Source organism: Pristis pectinata, chromosome 3, assembly GCF_009764475.1.
Source record: "Pristis pectinata isolate sPriPec2 chromosome 3, sPriPec2.1.pri, whole genome shotgun sequence".
In the NCBI taxonomy this organism is placed as follows: Eukaryota; Metazoa; Chordata; class Chondrichthyes; order Rhinopristiformes; family Pristidae; genus Pristis; species Pristis pectinata.
The window spans coordinates 109,691,184-109,717,228 of NC_067407.1; the positions used below are offsets into that span (position 1 = coordinate 109,691,184).

Sequence of the window (26,045 nt, forward strand, 5' to 3'; positions counted from 1 at the left end):
ATATAAGTCTGATCTGCAGATTTCCTCAAGTCCTAAATTTTTGTCTATAAGCTTCACGTACCAATTCATAGGCCTTTAACACAGCTTGTTTTACCTTGGTATAATCAGCTGCATCCTCAGCAGACAAAGCAGAATAAGTTTTTTGAGCTTAACCTTTAATTACACTCTGTAACATAAGAGCCCATCCTTCCTTTGGCCAGTTTGAACTCACAGCAACCTTTTCAAAATGTTGGAAATACTGATCAACCTGATCTTCCTCAAAAGGAGGGACTAATCGAACCTCCCTACTGGCTGAAAAACCATCATCAGAATCAGATTCCAAACTCTCTCTTGCTTCATTTGTAACTCATGCTGCCTCTGTTTCTCCTTCTCCTCACTATCCAGCTCCATCCTCTTCAATTCCATCTGCTTCATTGCTAGATCAGCCTCTATCTTCATCCGAGTTATCTCTCGTTCAGCCTCTATCTTGAACTGGGTTTGCTCTCGTTCAGCCTCTAATTTCTTTTGCTCTCGTTCAGCCTCTAACTTCTTTTGCTCTCGTTCAGCCTCTATCTTTAACTGGGTTTGCTCCTGTTCAGCCTCTATCTTTGCCAGCTGCACCTGTGCCTCAGAAATTGCTATTTCACTGCCAGGAAACTGTTTTAACACTTCCTTCTCAAACACCTTCTTTTCCACATAATGGCCAGCTATCAGTCTCTGAATATCTGCCTTTCTCATAGACTGCTTTACTTCTTTAAGGTTTAGCCTTGTAACAATCTTTATTAGATCATCCTTTTTCGCCACCTCCAATCCCTTTTGGGTTGGTGACTCCAAAAATGCCTTAATATCCATTGCTGCTGGTTTCCACACACACAAGCCAATTGAAAAGAATTTATCAGACCTCCCTCAACAATCTTTGGATTGAATCCCCAACGAATCTCGTCAATCTGGGGAACGATCCCAGACAACACTCGTTAGTCTTTGGATTGGATCCCGGACGAGCCCCCAATTTTGTCATGAACCAGCAACAAAAGAAACACACTGAGCATGATTCAGTGTTAAAAACTATTTTATTAATCACTACTTATGATAATACGTAAAATAAAAGTAAAAATGTTAGTATGTTAGAATTCAAAAATGTTAAACCTTGAACGTTAACCCCAAAAACTAAACTCTTCGTGTGTGTGTGACAAAGTCCCCAACTCCACGTTCAGGAATGGTTCTTAAAGTTCAGTTCCGCTAGCCATAAGGTGAAACATGAGTAAGGGCTTCTTCAACAACCACCGTTGTCAGAAGATAAGACGTAGATGTAGAAAAACAGAGAGAGAGTAAATACGAAATCCAAATGTTCCACGATGGAACCCAAACGACACTCCAGTGTTTACTCGGTAGTGACTTCCTCACCCCGAAAAGCATCCGAATCGTGGTCGTCCACACACAAATACCTGTTTCCTTCTACAGGTCAGCAACAAAGTGAACTCCACCGGATTACTTCCAACTTCCATACATGGATTTCAGTGGCAGACACAGTTATTGTTTCTCATCTATCGATAGAGAACACTAGCAGGCTGGTGTCTCTCTCCCTTCTCTCTCTCTTCTTCTTCTTCTAACTTCTTCAACAACGTCATTACGTCCTTTATCTTCTATTGACGTAAGCACGCCCCACACACACATACACACACACTCTCTATCTTAAAGGGACTTTCACTGAGTCCGTAACACAGCATTGACACATTTACAATCACACAGAGGGGTCAATAATTGAGTATAATCACCAGATAGCAGGAATCCCAAACATAAATCTGAGTAACTACTGTGCCTCAGTTTGAAGGTTGTGAGTTCAAGTCCCACTGAAGAAATATCTAGCCCAACACACCATGTAAAAAAGAGGGAAAGTTACAGTATTAGAGGTGCTTCCTTTAGTGTTGGAGAGAAAACAAACACTGCCTGCCCTTTAGCTTAATGTAAAACATAGCAAGCTATTATTGCTTATGGCTTAAGATGGGGGATTGTGACAGAGGATGCAGAATGTATTTGGCAGGGACTTCAAGTTAAGAGCCATTGAAAAATTAAGTGCATAACCCACAGCCTGGGAGGTCTTTTGACACATCCTCTTTAACTCATACCAAAGCAAGTCTGCTACTGCACCATCTGTGGATTATGGAAGTGGTATGCAAGCATACACTGCAAGCTATGAGACCCTTTTGCCTATGTCAATGTAGAACTATACATCAGCATGTCAGGCACAGAAAGAAAATCAAGGACTTAATGATTCACACAGTTTGACCCTGCTAATTAATTGTATTTCATAGAAATTCAATTGCATAGTGTACATAACCATTGCATAATGTGATATAACTCCAAATATACTATATTCTTTCAAGTGCAGTAAAGCGGCATCATTATAACCAATGTACCAGCCAATTAATTTAAGCAGACTTTGACATGAGCAGACTTATATAAAATAGATGGAAAAGGAGACAAACATGTTCAACTGAAATTAAAAGAAAATCACAATAAATGAGAACAGACAGATGCAAGTAAACTGTTGAAAAAAAGACGGATATAGGAATGTTCAAAACAGGAGTGATTTAAAATTATATATATGTATAAAACAGAGTGATCAATACTTTACATATGCTAATGCTTTCATAGAATAACCATTCCATATTTCACACAAAGTTTAGATATGAAATAATTTATCCCTGTGGATGAATTTACTTTTAGGTTAGTTTTGGCCAAGTGTGGAGTCTTATAATGGAATACATAAAATTAATTATATCATATTTAAATGACATAGTATTTTAAAATTATGCAGATTATTACCATAAAATATAACTGTGTTAACAGAATTTATTCTTAGCGATTTCTTTATAAGAATTTTACAATTTCAAAACTGCCATGCAAACACTGCCCTAGATTAAGTTCAACAAACCCTTTTGATAGAATGTTGCTAAATAAGTTAGACAGATACAACAGATTTCCACAAGTAGAAAATAATTATTATTTCCAAGAAGTGCTAACTTACTGAGGGATCTGAAGAGAATTCACAGAATCAAGATGCATCAGAGGCCATTATTGGCCATTCCATATATATTTGTATAATCTCTGGCAAAATACTGACAATCCAGCCACTGAGTCTCTCATCTTTTTAATTTGAATCCTGACAGATTCTGGCTCAGCATTACTAAACTACAAAATAATACAGAAAACCAGCAATATAAAAGAAAAATAAAGTTTTAATTCATTTTGTGAATTGACACAAACATTTTAAAAAATAAAGGACAGTATCAAAGGTGATAACATACATAAATCAGTCTTTTCAATAAAATAATAAACCAATGCATCCAATATGGAATAGCCAAGTATTTCCAGTTGTACCAGGTACCCAATACATCAGATTTTCCTGTGGGTCTTGTAAAGGATCACCAAAAAACGTCAACAACTGGAGTTGATGGTGAAGATCGCCTCTGATTTTTAAATCCAACGTCCAAGGTGGGGTGGGATGGGGAGGAATAGGGGTCTGAGGGGAAGATGCAAAATACTTTTTCCTGTTCTAGTAGCTACTTTCATTTCAGGTGTCGATTCACACAGGAAGTTATTACATACCCTGTTGCTGGAAATATCCTAGAATGTCTGAGTGAAACTATTTTCCATAGTGTAGAATATGTAAATAACTGTCATATCACCACATGACAAATTTCATCACATATGTGAGAAAAACATCAAATAAGTCAGACACTTTCCTAGAGCTCTCCTTATTTCCCACATGGTACTCTGCACACTTTGCATGTTAATTCACCACAGACCAGAAACCCACAGTGGCACCGAGATTACACATAGAAAATCAGGAATGTTTCTCTTAATACAGAAGAAAATCATCTGAGGATGTTAAACATGAAGAGGCTTGCACCAGTTCTGCCACCAATCATTCTCCAGTCTGTCATTTACTAGAGCCTTGTTCTTCCAAAAAGACCAAAGACAATAATGGCAAGGGAGCTGCCATTGACACTGAGAGTTTTAGTCTTCCCAATAATTAAATAGTGGAAATGAGAATTCATTCATGTGAATGGGAAATCTACTTTGAACATCCTTGACAGCAATGATGACTAACCCACATTAACTGCAAGCAAAGAAACAAGAATTAAATGCAGATATTACCTCTCAAAACAAATGCCACTGCTGAACCAAGGCCAAAAGACTTGGGACACTATGAAGTTAGGAGAACTGACCAGTATGGTTTTCTGTATGTAAAGCAGCAACAAGACCAGGTATCAGACAATCCAAATATGCAGGAGTGATCAAGAGATGGAGCGATGAAATAGATTTTGATATTATCTTCTTAAACATGGAACTTCACCCCATTTCTGCAGATGATATAGTTAAAGGCATTAACTTTATCTAGATAGGCAAAAGTGGGAAAAATGCAATGCCATCTCGCTAGACAGCAGACAGATGAGGATGCCATTTAAAATCATTTTAAACATAGCAGGGAGATTATTGGCCTTTATTATGAGAGGATTTGATTACAGGAGTAAGGAAGTCTTAATGCAATTGTATAAGATCTTGGTGAGATCATTCCTGGAGTATTATGTACAGTTTTAGTCTCCTTATCTAGGGAAGGATGTACTTGCCAAAAGGGGTGCATAAAAGATTCAGCAGATTGATTCCAGGGATGGCAGGTGTGCTGTATGAGGATCGATGACGTAGAGTGTACTGTATACTGGACAGGCTAGATGCAGGCAAAATGTTTCCACTGGCTGAGGAGTCTTGGAACAGTGGTCATGGTTTCAGAATAAGGGGAGATACAAGAGACTGCAGATGCTAGAATCCAGAACAAAAAACAAGATGCTGGAGTTGACTGTCCATTTCCGCCACAGATGCTACCTGACCCACTGAGTTCCTCCAGCATTTTGTTTTCAGAATAAGGGGAGGCCATTTAAGACTGAGATGATGATTTCCTTACTCAGGGGGGGTGAACCTTTGAAATTCTTTACCCCAGAGGGCTTGGAGGCACAGTCTTTGTGCTCATTCAAAACATGGATCAACAGCTCACTGGACATTAAGGGAATCAAGGGTTGTTGTGCCAAAGGCCACTGAGGTAAACTAGCCATGATCAAAATGATGGAGAATAGGCTCAAAGCGCCAGGTGGCCTTCACCAGCTCCTACTATGTTTTTACGAGGGCACAGAAGTGAAATGCACCAGGTACTGGAGTATCACTTAATTCTGGAAGATGATGGATTGTAATGATCCAGATCTGTCGATAAAGGAGGGATGGGTGGTATGGTCAGAGTTGACAATACATTTAAAAAGACCTTAAAAAGTGAAAGGTAGGACAAAGCCGAAGCAATAGTTTAGATTGATGGGTTTTTAAAAAGTGTTCTTAAAACATTTTCAGAAGCTGTGCATCACCAGCAAAGCCTGGAAAATTATGAGGGGCATAGGTAGGATAGAGAGTAGGAAACTTTTCCCCTTAGCAAAGCTATCCATAACCAGAGGGCATAGGTTTAAGGCAATGTTGTCAGAAAGTGACAGACAACAGAAAGGAGTGAGAGGCTTAAAGGAGAAATAAGAAAGCAATTATTCACCCAGAGGGTGGGTGTTGTTGGGTATGCACTGCCTGAGAAGCTGGTAGAGACAAAGACTTTCACAACATTTATGAAGTATCTGGAATGAGCTTAGAATCCCAAGGCATAGAAGGCTATAGACCAAGTACTGGCAAATGGGATTAGTACAGATGGATACTTGATGGTCAGCATGGACAGAGTGGGCCGATGGGCCTATTTTTGTGCTGTTTGACTCTCTGACTCTCTGTGATACAATGAATTTAACTGGGTAAAACACCCAAAAACATCAATCCACTGCAGTAATTGAATTACGTTCACAGAGGAGTGCAACTTCCAATTCTCCACCCCCAGTTGGGCCTCTCCAAGTTTATTTTGAAAGTATCCAACATTCTCAGTTCTGTTGATCTTGGCCAGGGGCATGGGCCAAGATCCACAGGTAGGCCACATTTGTGCTGACATCGGGTAGCTGCAACTTTGATTTATAGTCATTCAACCAAGATAAGCAGCAGAATGCCTACACATCTTCCAATTTATCCGATACAATAATAAACAAACAACACCAGCTTCTTTACTTTTGCAACCACAACTCAGAGCAATCAACCACCTTTTATTTCCTAATCTTCTTTCTGACTTTTTTGTCTTCTGAACCTGGTGCCTTACGGTCTACAGGCAAGTCACTATCTTATGCTACGCCTGAGTGGCCATTTATCATGTGCAACACAGACCAGTGTGTGTCACAAAGTATTCTAATGTGTAAATCATGATAGCTAAATTATATTGTGTTCATCTACAAAGCCATACATCATACATATCTATATTCAGAATGTGCTTGACCAGTGATTCTTTACAGTGATGAAATATTTCACTTCGCACACTTTTCATTATATCAATCAACTTTTCCTTTCTCTTCCCTCCAGCAGAATGAAACACAATAGATCAGATCATATTTGGCGTTAACTGTTTCAGCCTATTCAATTATTTCACTTAATACTTTTAAATTAATTAAGCCAATTTTTTCAAGCTAACGTTCAATTTACCTGAAAGTGTTCTTTTTGCATATCAGTGTTTATGTTAATTCCATTTTCACACTGAAAGCAATCATTTAAACACAATGGAGATCCACGCTATTTCAATCTCATCGTTAATGTAATACGTTATGGCGTGGCCATCCAAATTGAGTTAAAGCCTCCAATGGTTAATTGTAACATCTGCACCACTTGGAACACAAAACCTTTGAACAAATGTAGAAACACGTGGATGGATCCCTGGGAAGTGACAATTTGTCTGGAAGTGTATACATGGTAATTTTCCACAAAGCACTTCATGAATTTCCCTGATATATAAAATAATACAATAATAAAAAACAAACCCAAGGGAAACAAAAAAAACATGCAATTCCATTTAAATTTTACAATTATCTTATTCATTCATATCTTTGCTCAAATATTAGTTCCCATAGGAACATCACACCAAAAACAACCGTAATGCATTCACCTGTTTGTGAGGGACTTTTGACTGAACTGTAAATTTTGCAATCTACCAATACATTGCTCAGTCCTTGTAAAATCACACTAGCCAATATAATTGAAAGACATTTGCCAAACAGGCACTGGATCAAACACTGAATTAGACATTGGGGAAAAGTTAATGAATTATGTACATATTAATGCATTTACTATTTTGAAAAGCTATTGCCAATGGTATGAATGTCAGGTGAGCAATCAATTTAGTCAGAAATTGAAAAACATTTTCAAAAACTATAGGGAGCTAATTTCCTTTCTCCTCACTGCACCTGTACTTGTTATCTCATCACTAATTGTTAAGTAGTAATTATCTTACATCTCTAATAGATGTTTGATCAATTGCTTTCTAAATTGTCCTGCTTTTGATTAGTAGGCAACTTACATGTCCTGCTGTGATTTGTCACTGTAGAAGAAATATGAAAATTGGATGAGCTTTACAGTAACAATAGTGAAATACAAATATGTGCATGTGACAGATATGACATCAGAAGCAGGGTGCCTGATGAGTAACAGTTAAAAAGCACTCTCAATGCAAATGACGTTAAATTGTTACAGTGTTACATTTGGTACGGTAAACAACATAGGGATTAATTTAATGCTAGAGAGGTGTTGGAGGCAGAGGGCTCTAACTGTGCCCAAAAACCTAGTAGAGGTCTTGCCCAGGTTACGGCAGAGTTCCACATCTCTGAACTGTTTGTAAGCCAGAGAGTGCGCAAGAGGGAGATGCAGCCATGAACTGAGTTCCCACGTGGCATAAGATGCCCGCAGAAGAATTCCACTTGACTCTCCAGATGTGCCACCCAACAGCAATGGGAAATGTTGGTGACCTTAGCTCTTGGAGATGGGAATAATGTATCTCGCACCCCATGTTGACTGAATTAATCTCATACATCATGTCACATACAACACTCACTACTGTCACTTAAATTATCAAAAGATATAATAACTAAAGCAAACGATTGAGCCCTTAGAAAAATTTGTCGTGTGATGTATTGTTGTCAAACATCCTCAAGTGGATGAGAATACAAATAAAAATGTCTCCTTACACAAAGCTCCACATGTTACACTGCTGAATCATGATTGTTATTTTATTCAATATTTTAATACATTGAATGGTGTCATCTTGACATCTCTCAGGGTCCCAAAAGGAAGTGATGCAAGACATTAACAACTCCTCAGTGAAGGCCAATCAATGTGAGGGTGTACAGGATTCACACAGACCACAGTCCAGCTCATAAATATTTACAACTCAGCAGTAAGAGATTATGTAAATTGGGACAACAGTGCAATCTGAAATTCTGTCCAAGCCCGAATCAGTTAGTTACAAATGTCAGAACCGGTGTGTTGTCAAAGAAAAGGATACATCTGAAGCTGAAAGAATGTGTGATGTATTGGCAGGTATTCTGACTGCACTGTGCAGGCTTTCAGAGAGACTGGAGAGTCAACTTGAGCATTAATGCCATACTTATGTGATGTCTTCATCTGTGGAAAGTGTGGCATGGCCTTCTGGAGGGAACATCAAATTGGCATTCAAATTAGTGGATGTGAGCCTTCGCCGATGGTTTGCATACTATGAAAATCACCTGAAATAGGATACATGATATCCTAAATGTGAATTTAGCATTTCATCAGAAATGTAGCAAAAATATCCGCCATTTCCACCAGTGACAAGCGTGGACCATTACTAGGTTGTTGGCTAAACTCTCATGGGTTTCAAGAGAGCTGGCTAAACTCTCTAGCCATGAGAGATTTTGTTTTCTTCATTAAAGGGATGTGGGCTTCACAGGCTGAGCCAGTATTTAATTGCCCATCCCTAATTGCCCTTGAGAAGGTGGTGGTGAGCAGCCTCCTTGAACCGCTGCTGTCCTTGAGGTGTTGGTATACCCACAATGCTGTTAGGGATTTTGACCCAGTGATAGTGAAGGAACAGAGATACTGTACATTTCCAAGTCAGGATGGTGTGTGACCTGGAGGGAAAATTCCAGGTGGTGGTGTTCTTATGATTTTGCTGCCCTTGTCCCTCTAGCTGGTGGAGGTGGTGGGTTTAGAAGATGCTGTCGACAGACAGTTGATAGTGAGTTGCTGCAGTGCATCCTGTAGATGGTACAAACTGCTCTACTGTGCATTGGTGGTGGGGTGAGAGAACGATTGTGGATGGGGTGCCTATCAAGCAGGCTGTTATGTTCTGTATTGTGTCGAGCTTCTTGATTGTTGTTGAAGCTGCACTCATTAGGCAAGTGGAGAATATTCCATCACAGTCTGGTTTGAGATCTGCAGATGGTGGGCAGGCTTTGGGGAGTTAGGATGTGAATTACTCACTGCAGGATTCCTAGCCTCTGGCCTGCTCTTGTAGCCACATTGTGTATATGGTTACTCCAGTTCAGTTTCTGGTTAAAGGTAACTCCCAAGATATTGACAGTGCGGGAATTCAGCGATGGTAATGCCATTTAATGTCAGAGGGTGATATCTGAATATTCTCTTGTTGGATATCGTCATTGCCTGGCACAGGCTTGAATACTGTCCAGGTCTTGCTGCATTTGGATGCGGACTGCTTCATTAACTGAGTTGCAAATGGTTGTGCAGTCATCAGCGAACATTCCTACTTTTGAGTTATGACTTACGACTGAAGGAAAGTTATTGATGAAGTAGCTGAGGATGGTTGGGCCTGGGACACTACCCTGAGGAACCCCTGCAGTTTTGTCCTGTCACTGAAATGATTGGCCTCCAACCACCACAAACATCTTCCTTTGTGCTAGGTACGATTCCAACCAGCAGAGGGATCCCTCCCAATTCCCATTGTCTCCAGCTTAATCAGGGCTCCTCGATGCCATATTTGATCAAATGCTGCCTTGATATCAAGGGCAGTTACTCTCACCTCTTCTGGAGTTCAGCTCTTTTGTTCCTGTTTGGATCAAGGCTATAATGAGGTCAGAAGCTGAGTGATTTTGGCAGAACCCAAACTGAGCTTCTGTGAGCAGGTTGTTGCAAAATAAGTGCCACTTGACAGCACCGTCGATTATCCCTTCCATCACTTTGCTGATGATTGAGAGTAAACTAATGGGGTAACAAAATACATGTTGATCCTATGAAAGCATATCCAAGTAAAATAGGTCCAATCAATGTCAATATAAAGTGTCAAGTTTCTTATTCCATTTTAATGAATTAAAATACAAGTAATGTAAATATCAATAAGGTATGCAAGTAGCAAGAGAGTAGGAGTACATGAATGATATGAAAATCATAAAACCAGTACATGTAACATACTTTTCATATTTATGCAAGTGTAATGTCAAAGCTGAGTCTTGAAGCTGAGGACATTGATATTTTTATATAACTTACAATAGGAGTTTATGAAAAGCTTTACCATAAATGGATGATTAACTCAGCCCACTAATTCAAAAATGTTCTTAGGAACTTTTAATAAATGGTTATCTACCCCAAATGCTACTCCTCTTTCTCACTCCACAAATGCAGCCTGACCTGCAAAACATCTGAAGCATTTTCTGTTTTTATTTCAGATTTCCAGCACCTACAGTTTTGTCTTCTCTTAAAAACAGCAGAATCAATGCAAAATCTGTTCTCAGGATAAAAAAAAATCAATGTGCTTATGCTCACTTGCTGTGGCTAAAATTATGTGTTGAACATTTCAATGACCCATTTCAACCAGAACATTTTCACAATTTCCATGAGAAACCAAAGTGCATTGATGGTGCAAAACATTCTCACTTAAAAACATTTTAAGTAACAGCAGGCATCGAGAAACAGGCTGAATAGAATTCACAACATTGAAAAAACATGTTATTATAACAACTACTAAGCTCCTTTTTGAATGTCATTAAGAAAATTTAGTTTTGCTACACAGACTATTATACATGTTTACAAAATTCAGTGGCTATATTGTTCAGTAGAAATGTAAGGTTAGCTTTCACTTTTTAATGCTCATTGCAATCTTACCTTTCAGGCTCTATCTAATCCAAAGAGCAGCATTTCAAGTTGCATCTGCAAATTGTTCAGTGAGAAGCTGCAGATCAAAAGCAGTGCTATCTTCCTCTGAACCATTTATGAAGAAACTGATTTGAGTATTCTGCATCTGAAACAAAACAAATCAATACAAAGGGTCGATTAATCTTCCACTCATATTTGAAAGAAACGTTATTTCTAATTGACCTTAACTTATTTGTATCTGTATCTGGTTTTGTTATGTATTAAGTGGCAATATCAATGAAATCCGGAAGAAATGTTTTTACTTGAGTGAAAACATCGATTTGTTCTAACGTCACTACAGTCACTTACGGTTTGCACAGGAAGCATGTTGAATGCCTATTAAATTATATATTGTATACAGTAACAAATTGGAAGAAGCTTAGTCATCCTTTCAATACTACACAAATAGAATTTTAAAAATACAGGGTCTGAAAATCATAACAGTCATTCCATGGATTAACAATAATTATATTGTTTGTGATTGTTGTCAGAAAGCAATTCCCTGGAATGAATTTTAACTCCTAAAACCAAATAGATTGAGGTCACGTCCGAGGTTAATTAAAAAAAAGGGTGAAACAAAAATAGAATCCATCTCAGCACCATCCACATCCAAATTTAGCAATGGCCAGTTGATGGCTAATCTGCTTATGGAAAGCAGGTTTATCATCTTAACAGTGTATTTATTTCACCTGCAGAGAACTGGGTTTCACAGATCTTGAAAACAAGCAAGGTGGTAAGTGGTTCTACAACACTACCTATAGGCCAGCAAAAGGAATGTTCCCAACAAGCTCACCCTGTAAACCACTCATCTCCTTAGGCCCCCATTAACTTGCCTGCTTCCTTCAGACTACAAGCTTCCTTCTCTCCCACCATCACCTGCACCACTCTGCACCACTACCAACCCATATACCACACGATTGGTGCACCATACTCTGATCTTGAGATCTTTCTCATTTCTAAGCAGTGGTTCTACAGTCTAATGAAGTTGACTGTCTTCCTGATAGGCCTCCAGCTTGTCAAATTTGTCTGTGGGACACCTGTGGCAGGAATTCCACTTGAAGTAGCCTTGTAAGTTAAACCCCACCGACAGGACTTTCTGACTTTACGACAGCATATCCAAGCAGAACTAAAGCCCAATAATTGAGACCTTTTTGATTCTTTCGCAACAATATTCTTTCTCCAATTAGATGTCATAAAACATGGTTCAAGAGTAACACAATGCAAGTAATTATTATTTCCTTCTTAAATTCTTAATAGTTATAATAGCATTGTGCAGCAAGGACACATTGCTGTTACTGAATGTTGAGAAAGATATTGAAGTCAAATGATTCCACGAAAGGAAGATTTTGGAGCAACCTGATAAATACAACATCGATTTGATATCAATGGGGAGAAAATAGTAGGCATTATATATATTTAAAACAATACAAAATTCCAAAGGAACTCCATTTGTACTTTATTTGGCCTATGTAATATTATGTGACAAATGGAAACAGTGAAGGAGCAACAACATTTTATTGGCCTAAACAATACCTTTACTGAATTCTCAAACGAATCAACAAAATATGCAGGACATAAAACACCAAAAAAAGACCGGAAAGAATGCTTTATGATCCTAATGCTATTGACTCATTGTGAATAAAATTATTCTGGAAGAAGTGATAAAGCAGATCATACTGAAGGAGGGAACAATGCAAGAGGATGGATTCCCAGCAAACCTCCCAGCAATGTCCTGACTCCCTTTCCATCCACCCAGTTAATTTAGGCAAGTTTTTTCAATTCCTTGTCCCTAAATTCCTTAGTAAAGTTTTGGTCTGTTACTTCATCTCCCTACCCCGTAAAGCCACACTCAGACAAGAAGATTCTCGACCAAAACCATCTCTCTACTACTAATTGAGATAGAAGTACTCACAAAGTCCATGGTTAAAGCCAGCGAAGCTGTGAGCAGAAACCCTGTCAGGGAATAGTAAGCATCTGTATAATGAGCTACAATGAAAAATATAAAGTTTTCCAGCCCAATCCAAAGCCAGCACCACCTTTCTAATCAAAAACTTCTCTCCTACAATTACAAAAGTATCATAGTTTCCAGCACTGTTGAGCACTGCCAAGTTGTACTCATCCTACCCCTGCCCTCACCTTCTGTTGACATAATTAAGTAGTCTGGCATTTTGCATTGGATCCATGATTTTCTGACGATGGCCTCTTTAGAGATTTTTCTTAATAGTTTCAAAATTTGACATCCCAGAGTGCCTTACACCAGCAGTAAGGTGGTGCATGACGCTATGCATCAATACAATCGAGCACTGAGACTAAATCTACATCAAATTTAAACAGCTCTGGTTTCAATAACATTTTCTGACTATCAGCCACTACCCCACCTGTGCATTCCCAAACATTCATGACTTCCCTCTCCTCACCTTACAACTTCCTTTCTCTCATTTTCTACACCCTTCCTTCCTACCTTCCCTTTCTGCAATATATCTATCACTGATAACTTATTGAAAACATAGAGAGCAAAATCAGGATCCATAATGCACTATTATTGTCCCAATCCTGAAACAGCATCTATGACCCAATGGTTATTTGTAGGGCAAGCTGCATCAGATGTCATATTGATGAGGTTAGCGGTGCCCACACAGCTAACATCAGTTAGTATCAAATCACAATGCCAATTTGATACCAGTGCTCAGATCTGGAGCTCTTCAATCCAGTTAATGTCAACTCTTAATCCCATACAGCTAAATACACATGTATAAGCAGGGAAAACCCACATCAGCACTAACTAAAAGTTTGATCAACTACTTTCAGATGAGTTGCTTTCTGATGGCTATTCTTAGAGAGGCACAACTAATAATACTCTCTGGCATTCTTTGAAATTGCTAAAGTCTACAAGGACTGGCCTTGCAACTGCTAAAAGCCTTCATCTTGGACATTAAGGCTTTTGCAAACACTTTGCTCAGAGACTTGGGTGGACTGATAGGCACTGTCTTAAGAAAACATTGTGAATGCAAGAATGAAGCAGGACAAATTGGAAGAATAGGCAGGAGAACAAAGGAGAAGAGCATTCAGCAGGAGGAGATATTTCAGGGTTTCAGGAACAACCCCTGCAACTGAACCTCAGTGAGGAACTAAGTGTGAAACCTCTGCATTTCAGCAAGGACATTTGCCAACTGCTACAACCACAGTGTACCTCTCATTTAAGAGACACAGGCAGTCTTTAGTGGCACAATCTATGCTTTTGGGCCCACTCTGAGGCATTCAATTTTCAACTTCAGCATTAGCACTTTGATTTCCATGCCCATTTTCCCCATGGTCTCCTTCGACTTAGCTTCCAAATTATCACTTTGCTATCCGTCAAATGATGACTTAAATCTCTAAATGTGGAACAGTCTAACCAAATATCAATTATATGCCATATTGATGCTGGTTTAACATGGTAACACATAATTGATGCCAATTGATCCAATTATTGGTAAAAAAGATCCAATTAACTTTTACTCATCCTTCAAATTCTCATTCACTACTTACTGCAATGAGAAGCCTGCAGACTTATATCAATGCAATTGAAATTGTGCTCTAATATCTTTCACAATATTTTCGTTAAAATGAGCACACATGACATACTGATGTGTGTGGAGACAAACTACAGTCACAGAGATGCCCTCACTGGTAGTTACTGCAATCTTCACAACCACATTTCTATTTATCACTTTACATTAATGCACTTTACATAATGAATATATTAGACATAGATGCAAATCCAAAACTTACATGAGGATATAATTTATCCGAAGTAATGAGTACAACTTAAGGCAGCCCTTGTGACTACCACAGAATGGTAGAGTACCAGAAATTATATTTCTGAAAAAAGTTATTCTGTCTGTTGCTGATTGGCTAGGATTGGATTTTTAACTGGCCCCATCGTTTTAAACCCATGACCATCTTCTCCCAGTAATATTATTTCAGAATCCACAAATTAAAAGAGATCTGCATTGTGCTGAACATTCTGATGTATGTTACAATGATATTGTTTCTGGTATACTGAGAACAGTAAAAACTTAGGAAATATGTTATAGGATTGAAAGAAAATAATAATGGAAACTGAAAAAAAAATTGTTCTCTTAAAAGTGAAGAAGAATCTGAGTGGAATAATTTCTACAACTCATTTTCCATGAAGTTAAAAATAGATTATTAAAGATAAGACTACTTGTATTTTTTATATTTAAAACAAGAGTTTTCTTCAGGTGAAGATATTGACATGACCAATGAAGTGAAACATAAGCATTGTGCAATGTCTGCAACTGGGAATCTGGCTTCACACTCCACCCTGACAAGGCAAACTGAAAGACCCTCACTCGAACAAAATAATCACTAACTGGATATTTTGGATATGCTTCTGGATGTAGCACGTGTACAATACATTTAAGAATTTTCTAATTTTCCATGATATTACATCAGTATAAGTAACTCATCTGGAATTTCCTTATATTTTTGAACGCATGAAGGGAAAATAGTGACTGTATTAGGATAAAGTTCTAAGCCCATAAACTACTTTATCGATGCTCTAATTTCTAACATAAAATCACCAATTGAACTGTTGGATATCACTGGAAATGCTGTTGTCTATTGTTCACCTATAATTGCCCTGAACTAGGAGACAGTTAATCAACACTTTACCGTTGGTCTGGATTTAGATAAGATTTCCTTCCTGAAGTATATTAGTGAACCGGATGAATTTTTAACAACAATCCAGTGGTATCATGCTTATCTTTACTAAAACTAGATTTTTGTTTCAGAGTTAATTACTTGAATTTAAACTTTTCCAGCTGCATAGTGAGATCGGAATTCATGTTTCTGCATCACTGTTCAACAACTCTAGTTGCTAGTCAGGCATGGTAGTGTAGCGGTTAGTGTAACGCTATTACAGCGCTAGCGACCCAGGTTCAATTCCGGCTGCTGTCTGTAAGGAGTTTGTACGTTCTCCCTGTGACTGCGTGGGTTTCCTCCGGGTGCTCCAGTTTCCTCCCACATTCCAAAGACATACGGGTTAGGAAGTTGTGGGCATGCTATGTTGGCGCCAGAAGCTGGCGACACTTGCGGGCTGCCCCCAGAACACTCTATACAAAGATGCATTTCACTGTGTGTTTCGATGTACATGTGACTAATAAAGAAATCTTATATCTCATCTTAATCACTAAGTTACCAAACCCCTAGAAAGAAGCTTGCAGTGCCATTCAAAGTTCCACAAATAGAAGTCCTTGTTTACATTTGCAAGAGTGCCCAAAATCAAGATGTGGAGTGATAAATGGCAATAATGTTACATCATATAGGTTTTAGGTAACAGATATTTTTACCAAGAAAGAACTTAACCAGCTTCCTAAAACTTAATGGTGTTATCTTTGAAAAGTATACTATCATTAACATGCTAGTGGTTGGAGTTGGGGTTTTCACAGGGGCAAGGGAGCAGTTGCTGTTGATCAGAAACCTGACTAGACCAGTCATGTAAATGCTGTGACTACAAGACCTGAACAAAAGCCAAATAAACTTTGGCACATGGTTCACCTCCCGACTCCCAAAGCACATTTGATCTCTTACAGACACAAATCAAGAATGTGATGAAATAAAGGTAGAACCACAACAACGTTCAAGCAGCTTGAGACTTTCCAAGACCAGGTCCCCATTTGGTCGGAACCCCAACCACTAGTTTCATTCCCTCCATCATGAGCATTTCATGATGCAATGAAACAACACACCAAAACAACTTCTCAGTATCTTCCAAATCATCCACCTCAACCAGTCAGAAGTTCAAGACTAGCAGGTACATGGAACACCATCTCTGCCTGTTCCCAGTAAATCACAATGGTATGTTGACTTAAAAATGGTCACTCTATTAATGAGGTTTCGACAAACCTATGGGACATTCTACACATCAACTCATTGTGGGAGCAGGTTCGCCAACTGGAGCATCTAAGATGAAATCCCACCACTACCTTCTCAAGGGTGACTAAGGCTGGCCAATAACGTTGCCCTTGCAGCCAAAACTCATATTCAAAAATACATAACTAACTAAAAATAATAGTTTTCTTAGAATCATTTGGAGTCATATAATAGCCCAATGAGAACTGCAGAAATTTTACACAAAATAATACAATGCTTTCAGCTGGTCAGCAGCAGAACTTCTTTTAAAGCAAGCTATTATTTTCCCCTCCTTCAGTTTATAAATGCATTCACAGCAATATATTACAAAAATCAGCCTGGATTTTATTTTTGCTTTCTGTCAAGAGCAGAAATATAGATGAGAAAATGCAAATAAATTCTGAGGCACATCATCCCATTTAGCATCTATTCATTTCTTTGAATAGACATGGTAGACGTGTAGACTTTTACACTATTGGTGGATTTAAGAAGTGTTTTATGCACTGCAGGTTGCATACAAAAACTGCTTCTTTTCTTCAAAATATAATACTGATTAACTTCTCAAGTAACGGTTGTCTGACACACATGCACCAGTGAAAGGATGGCAAGAGGACAAGGGCTTAACGTTTTTTTTTATATCCACTCTAATCAAATCAAGCAGGGCCACAAAATTGCATCTTTATGGATGAAAGCCCAGTGAATGACAAGCAAAACAGGAAAATCTGAAGGGTGCTCTAATTTGGGTTCAAATGAGAGATGTGCTTTTCACAATCAATATAAGAAGTGCATTCCTACCTTGTTAACATAATTGTAAATATACTGTAAATATTTTCCAAACCACTGCTTGTGTACCAGCCCATTGTAAAAGAAACCCTGCTGAATTTTATAGAATTTTACCATTGAAACCTCAAATTCTACTATTAAAAATTGACTCTTACAGATTGGCCTGTTAAAAATCATGCTTTGTTCAAAAGACAAAAAGCATTGAATCACGTTTACACCTACTAAAGTTTTAGTGCACCATTTTAAGATTCTGTTGACAGTTGGTATTGACTATCATTAGCAAGTTGGCAAGTTTTTGGACAGATCGGTTTTCAGAATGTCTTTACAGAGCCCATAACATTTATGACCGCAAAACTTTGCGTGAGACCGATGTTAACAGATTTCAGAGGTACTTTTTTTAACATTGTGTTCTGCTTTCTGATAATCATTTAAGGTCACAAAAAAAAAGAGCAGTTCACAGGGTTGAAATTATGGAATGTTCAAGATTATACAAAATAAATAGAGTTGATTGAAAGAGCAATTATAATAGATCAAACAAAATACAATGTATATTAGCAAAAATTATGAGAAAAAATTAGAACCTATTTATATACTATACCCTCTTTCCCTACTTTTAACTAAATAATACTATTACCTTATTTATTTTTCATTATTAGATTCCCACACACCAACATAATTGAAGAAACAATTGAGATGCCTGCAATATTTCACTTTATGTGAACACAACCTTACTAATGAATTCCAATACATTGTAATTTCACTTAAATCATGACTCCTGGAAGGTCTAGAAGGTTAGGTTCCATGGAATCCCAGGAGAGCTAGTAAAGTGTATTCAAAATTGGCTTGAAGGTAGGAAGCAGATTTTGGTTGTTGAAGGTTGTTTCTCAAATGGAGGCTGGTGACTAGTGGTGTGCCGCATAGGTCGGTGTTGAGACCCTTCTTATTCGTTATTATATAAATGACTTGGATGCGAATGCACAAAGTTTGATCAGTAAGTTTGCAGATGACACGAAATTAGGAGGTGTTGTTGATAGCAAAGAAGGTTATCACAGATTACAGGGGGAGCTTGATCAGTTAGGGAAGTGGGCCAAGGTGTGGCAAATGGATTTCAATACAGATAAGCATGAGATGATGCATTTTGGAAAGTCAAACCAGTGTAGGACTGACACCATGAATGGTAGGGCACTAGGGGGTGTAATGGAACAGAGAGACTTAGGAGTACAAGTACGTAGTTTGTTGAAAGCAGTGTCACAGGTAGACAAGGTGGTGAAGAAAGCATTGATCACGCTGGCCTTGGTCAGTTATCTTGCAGTTGTACAAGTTCTTGGTAAGGCCGCACTTTGAGTACTGTGAACGGTTTTGGTCACCCTGTTATAAGAAAGATGTGGTTAAACTGGAAAGATTGCAGAATGAGAATGTCTCCAGGACTAGAGGATCTGAGTTATAGGGAGAGATTGGCTAGGCTAGATCTTTATTCCTTGGAATGTAGGAGAACGAGGGGTGACCTTATAGAAATGTTTAAAATTATAAGAGGCATAGACAAGACGAATGGTAACAGTCTTTTCTCCGGGGTAGGGGAGCCCAAAATTAAGGAGCCTAGATTTAGGGTGAGAGGGGAAAGATTTAAAAGGGACCTGAGGGGCAACTTTTTCATGCAGAGGGTGGCGAGTATATGGAACAGGCTGCTAGAGGAGGTGGCTAATGCAGGTGCAATAGTATCATTTAAGAAGCACTTGGATAGGGACATGGAGGGGCGGGGCCTGGAGGGATATGGGCCAAATGTAGGAAATTAGGACTAGCTGGGTTGACACCGTGGTCGGCATGGACTCGTTAGGCCGAAGGGCCAGTATCCCTGCTGAATTACTCTATGTTTCTATCCTAAAAAAAAACTTGTAAAATTAGCAGAAAATATGAAGAACTTATTTATGCATTGCTTGTTCTGCTGCCAGGGAAGGATCAGCCCAAACTTCAGCCTGCAGGACTAGTTAGATACTGAAGCTTACTGTGATGACCACCTGGTATCCTATAAAGTATTCTGGTATATTCGCCAATATTAGTAATGTTTTCAATTATTCATTTTAAATTAAAACTGTTCGAAAATTATAAAAACAAGGAGAACATTCTGACAAATGCGAGTGAAATTACAGCTTCTGATTAAATATGATGCCTGACCTGAACAAAATATACATAATATGCATAGGATTCATAACACATTAAACGTATAATAGGTTTTTTTTGTTATCAGTTATATGGGAAACAATGAAAAATGAAAGTCAATTGGTATAAAGTTTGTCTTTGGCATTCTGGAATAACCAAAAGATGTTTTCTATCTCTACTGTCTTAACAGAGCACAACAGCTGATGAACAGCCAATTTCCCTTTATCACATTATTGCAGCCATGAAGGAAACACATTTGTTCTACTCAGCTCACTGAAGATACCATTACCAATCTAACATATACATGTTTTATATCAGTGGAATCCTTGGAGTATGAGGAATTCAACAATATATAACAAGTAGCATGACAGTTTATTTACTGGGAGAAAATTGTCTCTATCGAAGAAGAGAAACTCAAAATGTATTTTCAAAGCCAAATATCACTATTGCATTAAGGCAATATTTCTTGATCAACTATTATCCCCAAAAATGTGACATGGCATTTAAATTTTCATGAACTGAGGACCAGATAAATATTCCGCATACATTTGTAGCTATGTTTAATCAAACAAAATACATCGTATAAATAACTAAGGCTAGTGTGGGGTTCTATTTTCATTGATTGTATTTGGGTGAAAATACATTTTCCACATTACATCCTGGAAATATCATTACCATAATATATTCTAGTTCGTGCATAACACTGTTTCATAAAAAAAAATCCCATAATATATGGTTTATATTTTCCCTATAATGCTACAAAATGGAATTAAAACTGTACAAATCAGATGATATTACATTACATCTTTCATTGATCCAAATATATCACACATTGGCCAACATTACCTCTACCAATACTTTAACAATAGAATGAAAGGGGAAAATAACTGAAGAACTTCCAAATGTATGAGAGCTAAAGGTGTTTTTTTCTTAATTCTCTCCTTGTAAATCAGCAGTGTTTGACCGTGTCCAATTGAGCAAAGCTAAACAGATTAACTTCTGTGTTCAGCTCATTTACAAGGGCCTGTTTTGTCCCCTTGTATATTTACAATGAGCTGAATGCCTGGAAGTGTTCCTAGGTTTGGAAGTATGCCCACTTTGGAAGAGAGAACTTGTTCATTGCCATAGTACTCTTAAGCTAACTTCTGGTTGCATTCGAACTTTCTACTTCTAACCAGCTCCCTGGTTGTTCTTGCTGTCTACTGGTAAAAAAAATGCCGTTTGAAGGCAGTAGGTATTTGCAAGCCAGTCCCTTCACAAATTTTTCAAATCTTTTAAGGTCTAGCTGTTAACTTGAATTCCCTCATTTGTGGGATATCAGTTTTTATTTTGAGGGGAAAGTTCCTGGAAAAACCACAAAGGAACTCCATGTCACACAGGACGAGAAGAGGTATGTGTTTTCAGGACTCTGCAAGAGGCAGAACATTCCAGGATCTTACAACAGGTGTGAAATTGAAGGTTAATTGAAGTTTGTGTGGGCCATTACTAAAAGTGGTGTTTACAAGGGTTGGTGGGCTGTTGATGGTGCATCTCAGAAAAATTAACTTCCAGGTTTCAGAAACATAACGCTTCTAAGACAATGAGACCAAGCTGTGGTACATAAGCAATTCTTTTAGAGACTATAAACAGACAAAGGATGAAGGGATACAAAATACCACTGCTGACTTTTACCATTCCAAACCCAAGTTACTTAGATAAATGATAATTAGAAGACAGAGGGAAAAAACGGATTTTCAGTCAAGCAATTATAACAATAGAGAAGGGGAATAATGACATTTCCTTGGCACAATGGCTTACCATAATTCTTATCATTCCAATGGGTTCAATTTTCAATCTATAATGGGTGCCAATGGAATACTTTAACTTTTGACTGAACAGTGTTTAATATAAATTTCATAATAACCTGTTTATGCTCGTAATGTCAATTTCTTTTTAAAATCTTGTTAGTTTTTTTTGTTTTGCCTAAAATTTCAGCAGTTTATGCATGCACATACATCTTCAGTTTCTTTTAATGATAATCATCCTCTACTCCAAAGAGTCATAGAGTACTATGGCACAAAACAGGCCCTTTGGCCCATCTAGTCCATGCTGAACTGATCTTCTGCCTGGTCCCATCTATCTGCACCCAGACCATATCATCCAAACCCCTCCCATTCATGTACCTATCCAAACTTCTCTTAAACGTTACAATTAAACCCACATCTACCACTTCTGCTGGCAGCTCGTTTCACATTTGCACCACCCTCTGAGTGAAGAAGTTTCCCCTCAGATTCCCCTTGTATATTTCACCTTTTACCCTAAACCTATGTCCTCTAGTTTAAGTCTCACCGAACCTTACGGAATAAAGCCTGCATGCATTCATCCTATCTACACCCCTCATAATTTTATATACCTCTATAAGATCCCCCCTCATTCTCCTGCACTCCAGGGAATAAAGTCCAAACCTATTCAACCTATCCCTGTAATTTAGATTCTCAAGTCCCAGCAACATTCTTGTAAACCTTATCTGCATTCTTTTAAGCTTATTGATATCTTCCCTGTAGGTAGGTGACCAGAACTGCACACAATACTCTAAATTCAGCCTCACCAATGTCTTGTACAACTTCAACAATAACATTCTAATTCCTGTACTCAATGCCCTGATGTATGAAGGCCAAAGTGCCTAAAGCTCTCTTTACGACCCTATCTACCTGTGATGCCACTTCCAAAGACCTATGAATCTGTATTCCCAGGTCCCTTTGTTCTACCGCACACCTCAGAGACCTAACATTCACTGTGTAAGTCCTACCCTGGTTTGTCCTCCCAAAGTGCAACACCTCACACTTGTCTGCATTAAATTCCATCAGCTATTTTCTCAGCCCATTTTCCTAGCTGGTCAAGAGCACGCTGCAAGTTTTGATAGCCTTGCTTGCTGTCCACTATGCTCCATCACCTCCCCCCACTCCCCAGTCTTGGTGTCATCGCAAATTTGCTGATCCAGTTTACCACGTTATCATCTAAATCATTAACATAGATGATAAACAACAATGGACCCAGCATTGATCCCTGTATCATGTCAATAATCACAGGCCTCCAGTCAGAGAGACAATCATCTACTACCACTCTCTGGCTTCTCCTGCTAAGCCAATGTTGAATCCAACTGGCTACTTCATTCTGAAAGCCAAGCGACTTAACCTTCTGGACCAGCCTCCCACGCAGCAGCTCCTTTTAGATCTGCTCCTTTTAGAGAGATTGTTGCTGACCCACCATCTAACCTGTATATCATCATGCGCCTAAATTTCACCAAATAAAATTTCTTGCAAGTCATCATATCAACCACATTCTGAAAATTCATATATATTTCATCTACTGCATTCCCTTATCCATCTAACTGTTCACTCTTCGAAGAGAGGTAGACTAAGTAATGAGCTGTGAAAAGGCAACATAGACTGAGTTAGTAAAGCTAACTAAGTAGAAAACAAAAGTCCAACCCTGAGACTTAAGCAGTGAGCTTCACATTCTCAAAAATTACTTCATAAAGGAGTTTCTCCAGTCTTCCTTGGATTTATTAGTGACAACCTTTATAGCTTTGGGCTTCTCCCAAGAGTGAAAATATCTTTACACATATTCTGTTGAACCCTTCGCATATGTAAAGACTTCTATCTTGTCATGTCACAGTCCTTCCTTTTCTAGAAAAAAAAACTGGCTGCAATCTGTTCAGTCTTCCTTGAAAGTTGGACTCTTTCAGTTCAAAGAAAAGTTGTATTTTCTCCACTCTTTCAATATTCTTTTTTTATAACAAAGGCTACATTCATGCAGAATGTGTGTGCTACCCAAGATTCGATATAAGTTTATCATAATATATCTACTTCTGAATTCCATTCCATTCAGCAGTTAAATTTAGTGCTTTGTTCGCATTTTTACAGCTGTGTTAATCTGTTTTGCTATTTTTAATAATCTATTATTACTTGAAGATCTGGTTCCCTAAAGTAACTCATGCCCTAATTCCCCATAGCCTTTCCACTGCCTATGTGACACAATTTAGGAATACGAAGGAATACCCTCCCACTGGATTAGGTGAGTGCAAGCAACCCAACACCAAACAGCCCACTTAGCATCTCATCCACCACCTTTCGCCCTCCATTCGGCACACCAAGAAAAGGTGATTTTAGGGGATAAAGGTGCATTTTTGTTCTAGATATAGTTGGCGAGCAGCCTTCTCATTTATGGTACTTGTGGTAAAGATGTTGCACAGTGTGATAAGATAGGAAATTGCAGGATTTTGACCAAGGGAGAAGAGAGATATGCATTTATATTTCTCAGTCAAGATGGTGTGTGATTTGGATGCAAAGTTGCAGGAAGATGGTCAGATTCCCATGTTCCATTACTATCTTTTAAAGTGACAGAAGTTTTTAGTTTGTTAGGTGCAGTCTAAGAAACTAGAGATGAAGCACATTTACAGCTATGTAGTGTGTCCACACATACATATAAAATATGTTATGTATATGCCATGTAGCTAATAGTAGAGAGCTTATTCAGAGCGATGGTTGGACTTGCCAATCAAACATTCCATCTAAATTCCTAACTTGTGCCACCTTGCTGGTTGCAAGGCTTTGTAGAGTGAAAACCAAATTCTTAAAATACCAAGCCTCTGATGTGCATTAATTATATAACTTGTCCTGGTCAATTACCTTCCAGTCAATGATCATCTCCAATTGACTGATGTGGGGGATTTGTCAATGGTAAGGCTGCTAAATGGGATGGTGGTTAGACTCTGCTGTATTGGAAATGGTCAACTCTTGGTATTTGTGTGACACAATTGTCATTTTCAATCCATCAGTCCAAGCCTGGACCTTGTTCTGGTCTTCTTACATATGGGCTCAGATATCTTCATTAACCTGACCCATGCTGATTCCACCAAAGGTCGATGACACTGACTCAACACACAGCGAGAGAAAGCCTGTCATCATCAGCTCCTCCCTTGGTCTACCTTCTCTTCTACCTCCTTTTCTACTGCCAATAGTTAAAATGTGGAAGATGCAGCAAGTCACCACAAAATTGAACACTCTCTACCAAAATGCACCTCCAACGTAGTCTATGCATCACAGCCATTGTTACAGAAACCCAGTGGTGGCCTCTACAAGATATCACTGACTGCACAGCTCTTATTGTAAGATTAATGCAATTCTTAAGTGAGGAACCAAGTGTTAAAGGGCTGTTGTCATTCTGTCAATAGCCACTTGTTGATTCCCTTCCTCGTCATTTTCTTTTTTAAATTTATTTGTAGACTGCTCATAGCACTCCATCAGAAAATAAATGTAGAAGCCTCACGTGAATAATGCAGAGAAATTTGGTCCACCACTGCTTCAAAATGGAATCTACTGATCTCAGCTGTATTGAAATCATTCAGATAAATTCTGGCTATTTAAGGATCACCTGAGCAGGCCTCGCTGCTTAGATAGGTACAGAGCTTCCTGCTGTAACATCCTGCTTTCCTGGTCATGGGCCATACTGTTTTTTTTGTCACATATGCAGGAGCCAATGTTTCATCAGCAACATCAAATGTGTTATTTGACAATGGTCTATACTTCCACTTTTCCACCATTATTTGTGCATGGATTCATCATGAATACAGAAAATAGTTCTGTAATATGTGCATTTGGAAGCCCCAACTACATTCAGTGATCATGTAACCCATAAGAAACTTGTCCCAGACATTTGAATTTCTTGCACTATACAATGTTAGTTGGATCATCATGGTCCAATTAGGTGTTAAAGTAGCACCGCAAGAGAGTTAATCTCAACAATTGCCTACCCTCCTTTTTATGGCTATGTACATGTATTACTGTGCCACCCAATTTGGTAAATAGGGCAAGCTGTGCTAAAATGGAAATGTCACCAACACATCACTGTAAAAGACATTATGCAGCTCAATTTAAAACCTAAATTTATTTACCAATAGTTGCAATTTTCTGATTTCCAAAGAATGATTTTATTCAAGAAAATTCAGAGGTGTATGGTATTTATAGTGTAACTTTACAATTTTAAAAATGAACATCTTGGGTTGGATATCTTGCTGATCCATACTTATGCTGCTTTGGGCAGACTGCATCTATCTATCGTGCTAAACACAAGTCACAATCTGTTGTGCAGTC

At 38.4% G+C, this 26,045-nt stretch overlaps 1 protein-coding gene across 1 annotated transcript in view; it reads right to left on the bottom strand.

Annotated features, from left to right (window-relative positions):
• ush2a (Usher syndrome 2A (autosomal recessive, mild)) overlaps positions 1–11,382 on the bottom strand; it is a 630,034-nt gene extending 618,652 nt beyond the window's left edge. The window contains 6 exon segments of the mRNA XM_052011249.1: positions 3,008–3,050; positions 3,053–3,098; positions 6,755–6,881; positions 7,043–7,119; positions 11,069–11,161; positions 11,365–11,382. Of these exon segments, the coding sequence (XP_051867209.1) occupies positions 3,008–3,050; positions 3,053–3,098; positions 6,755–6,881; positions 7,043–7,119; positions 11,069–11,161; positions 11,365–11,382 (404 nt within the window).
• Positions 11,383–26,045: the final 14,663 nt, after the last annotated feature.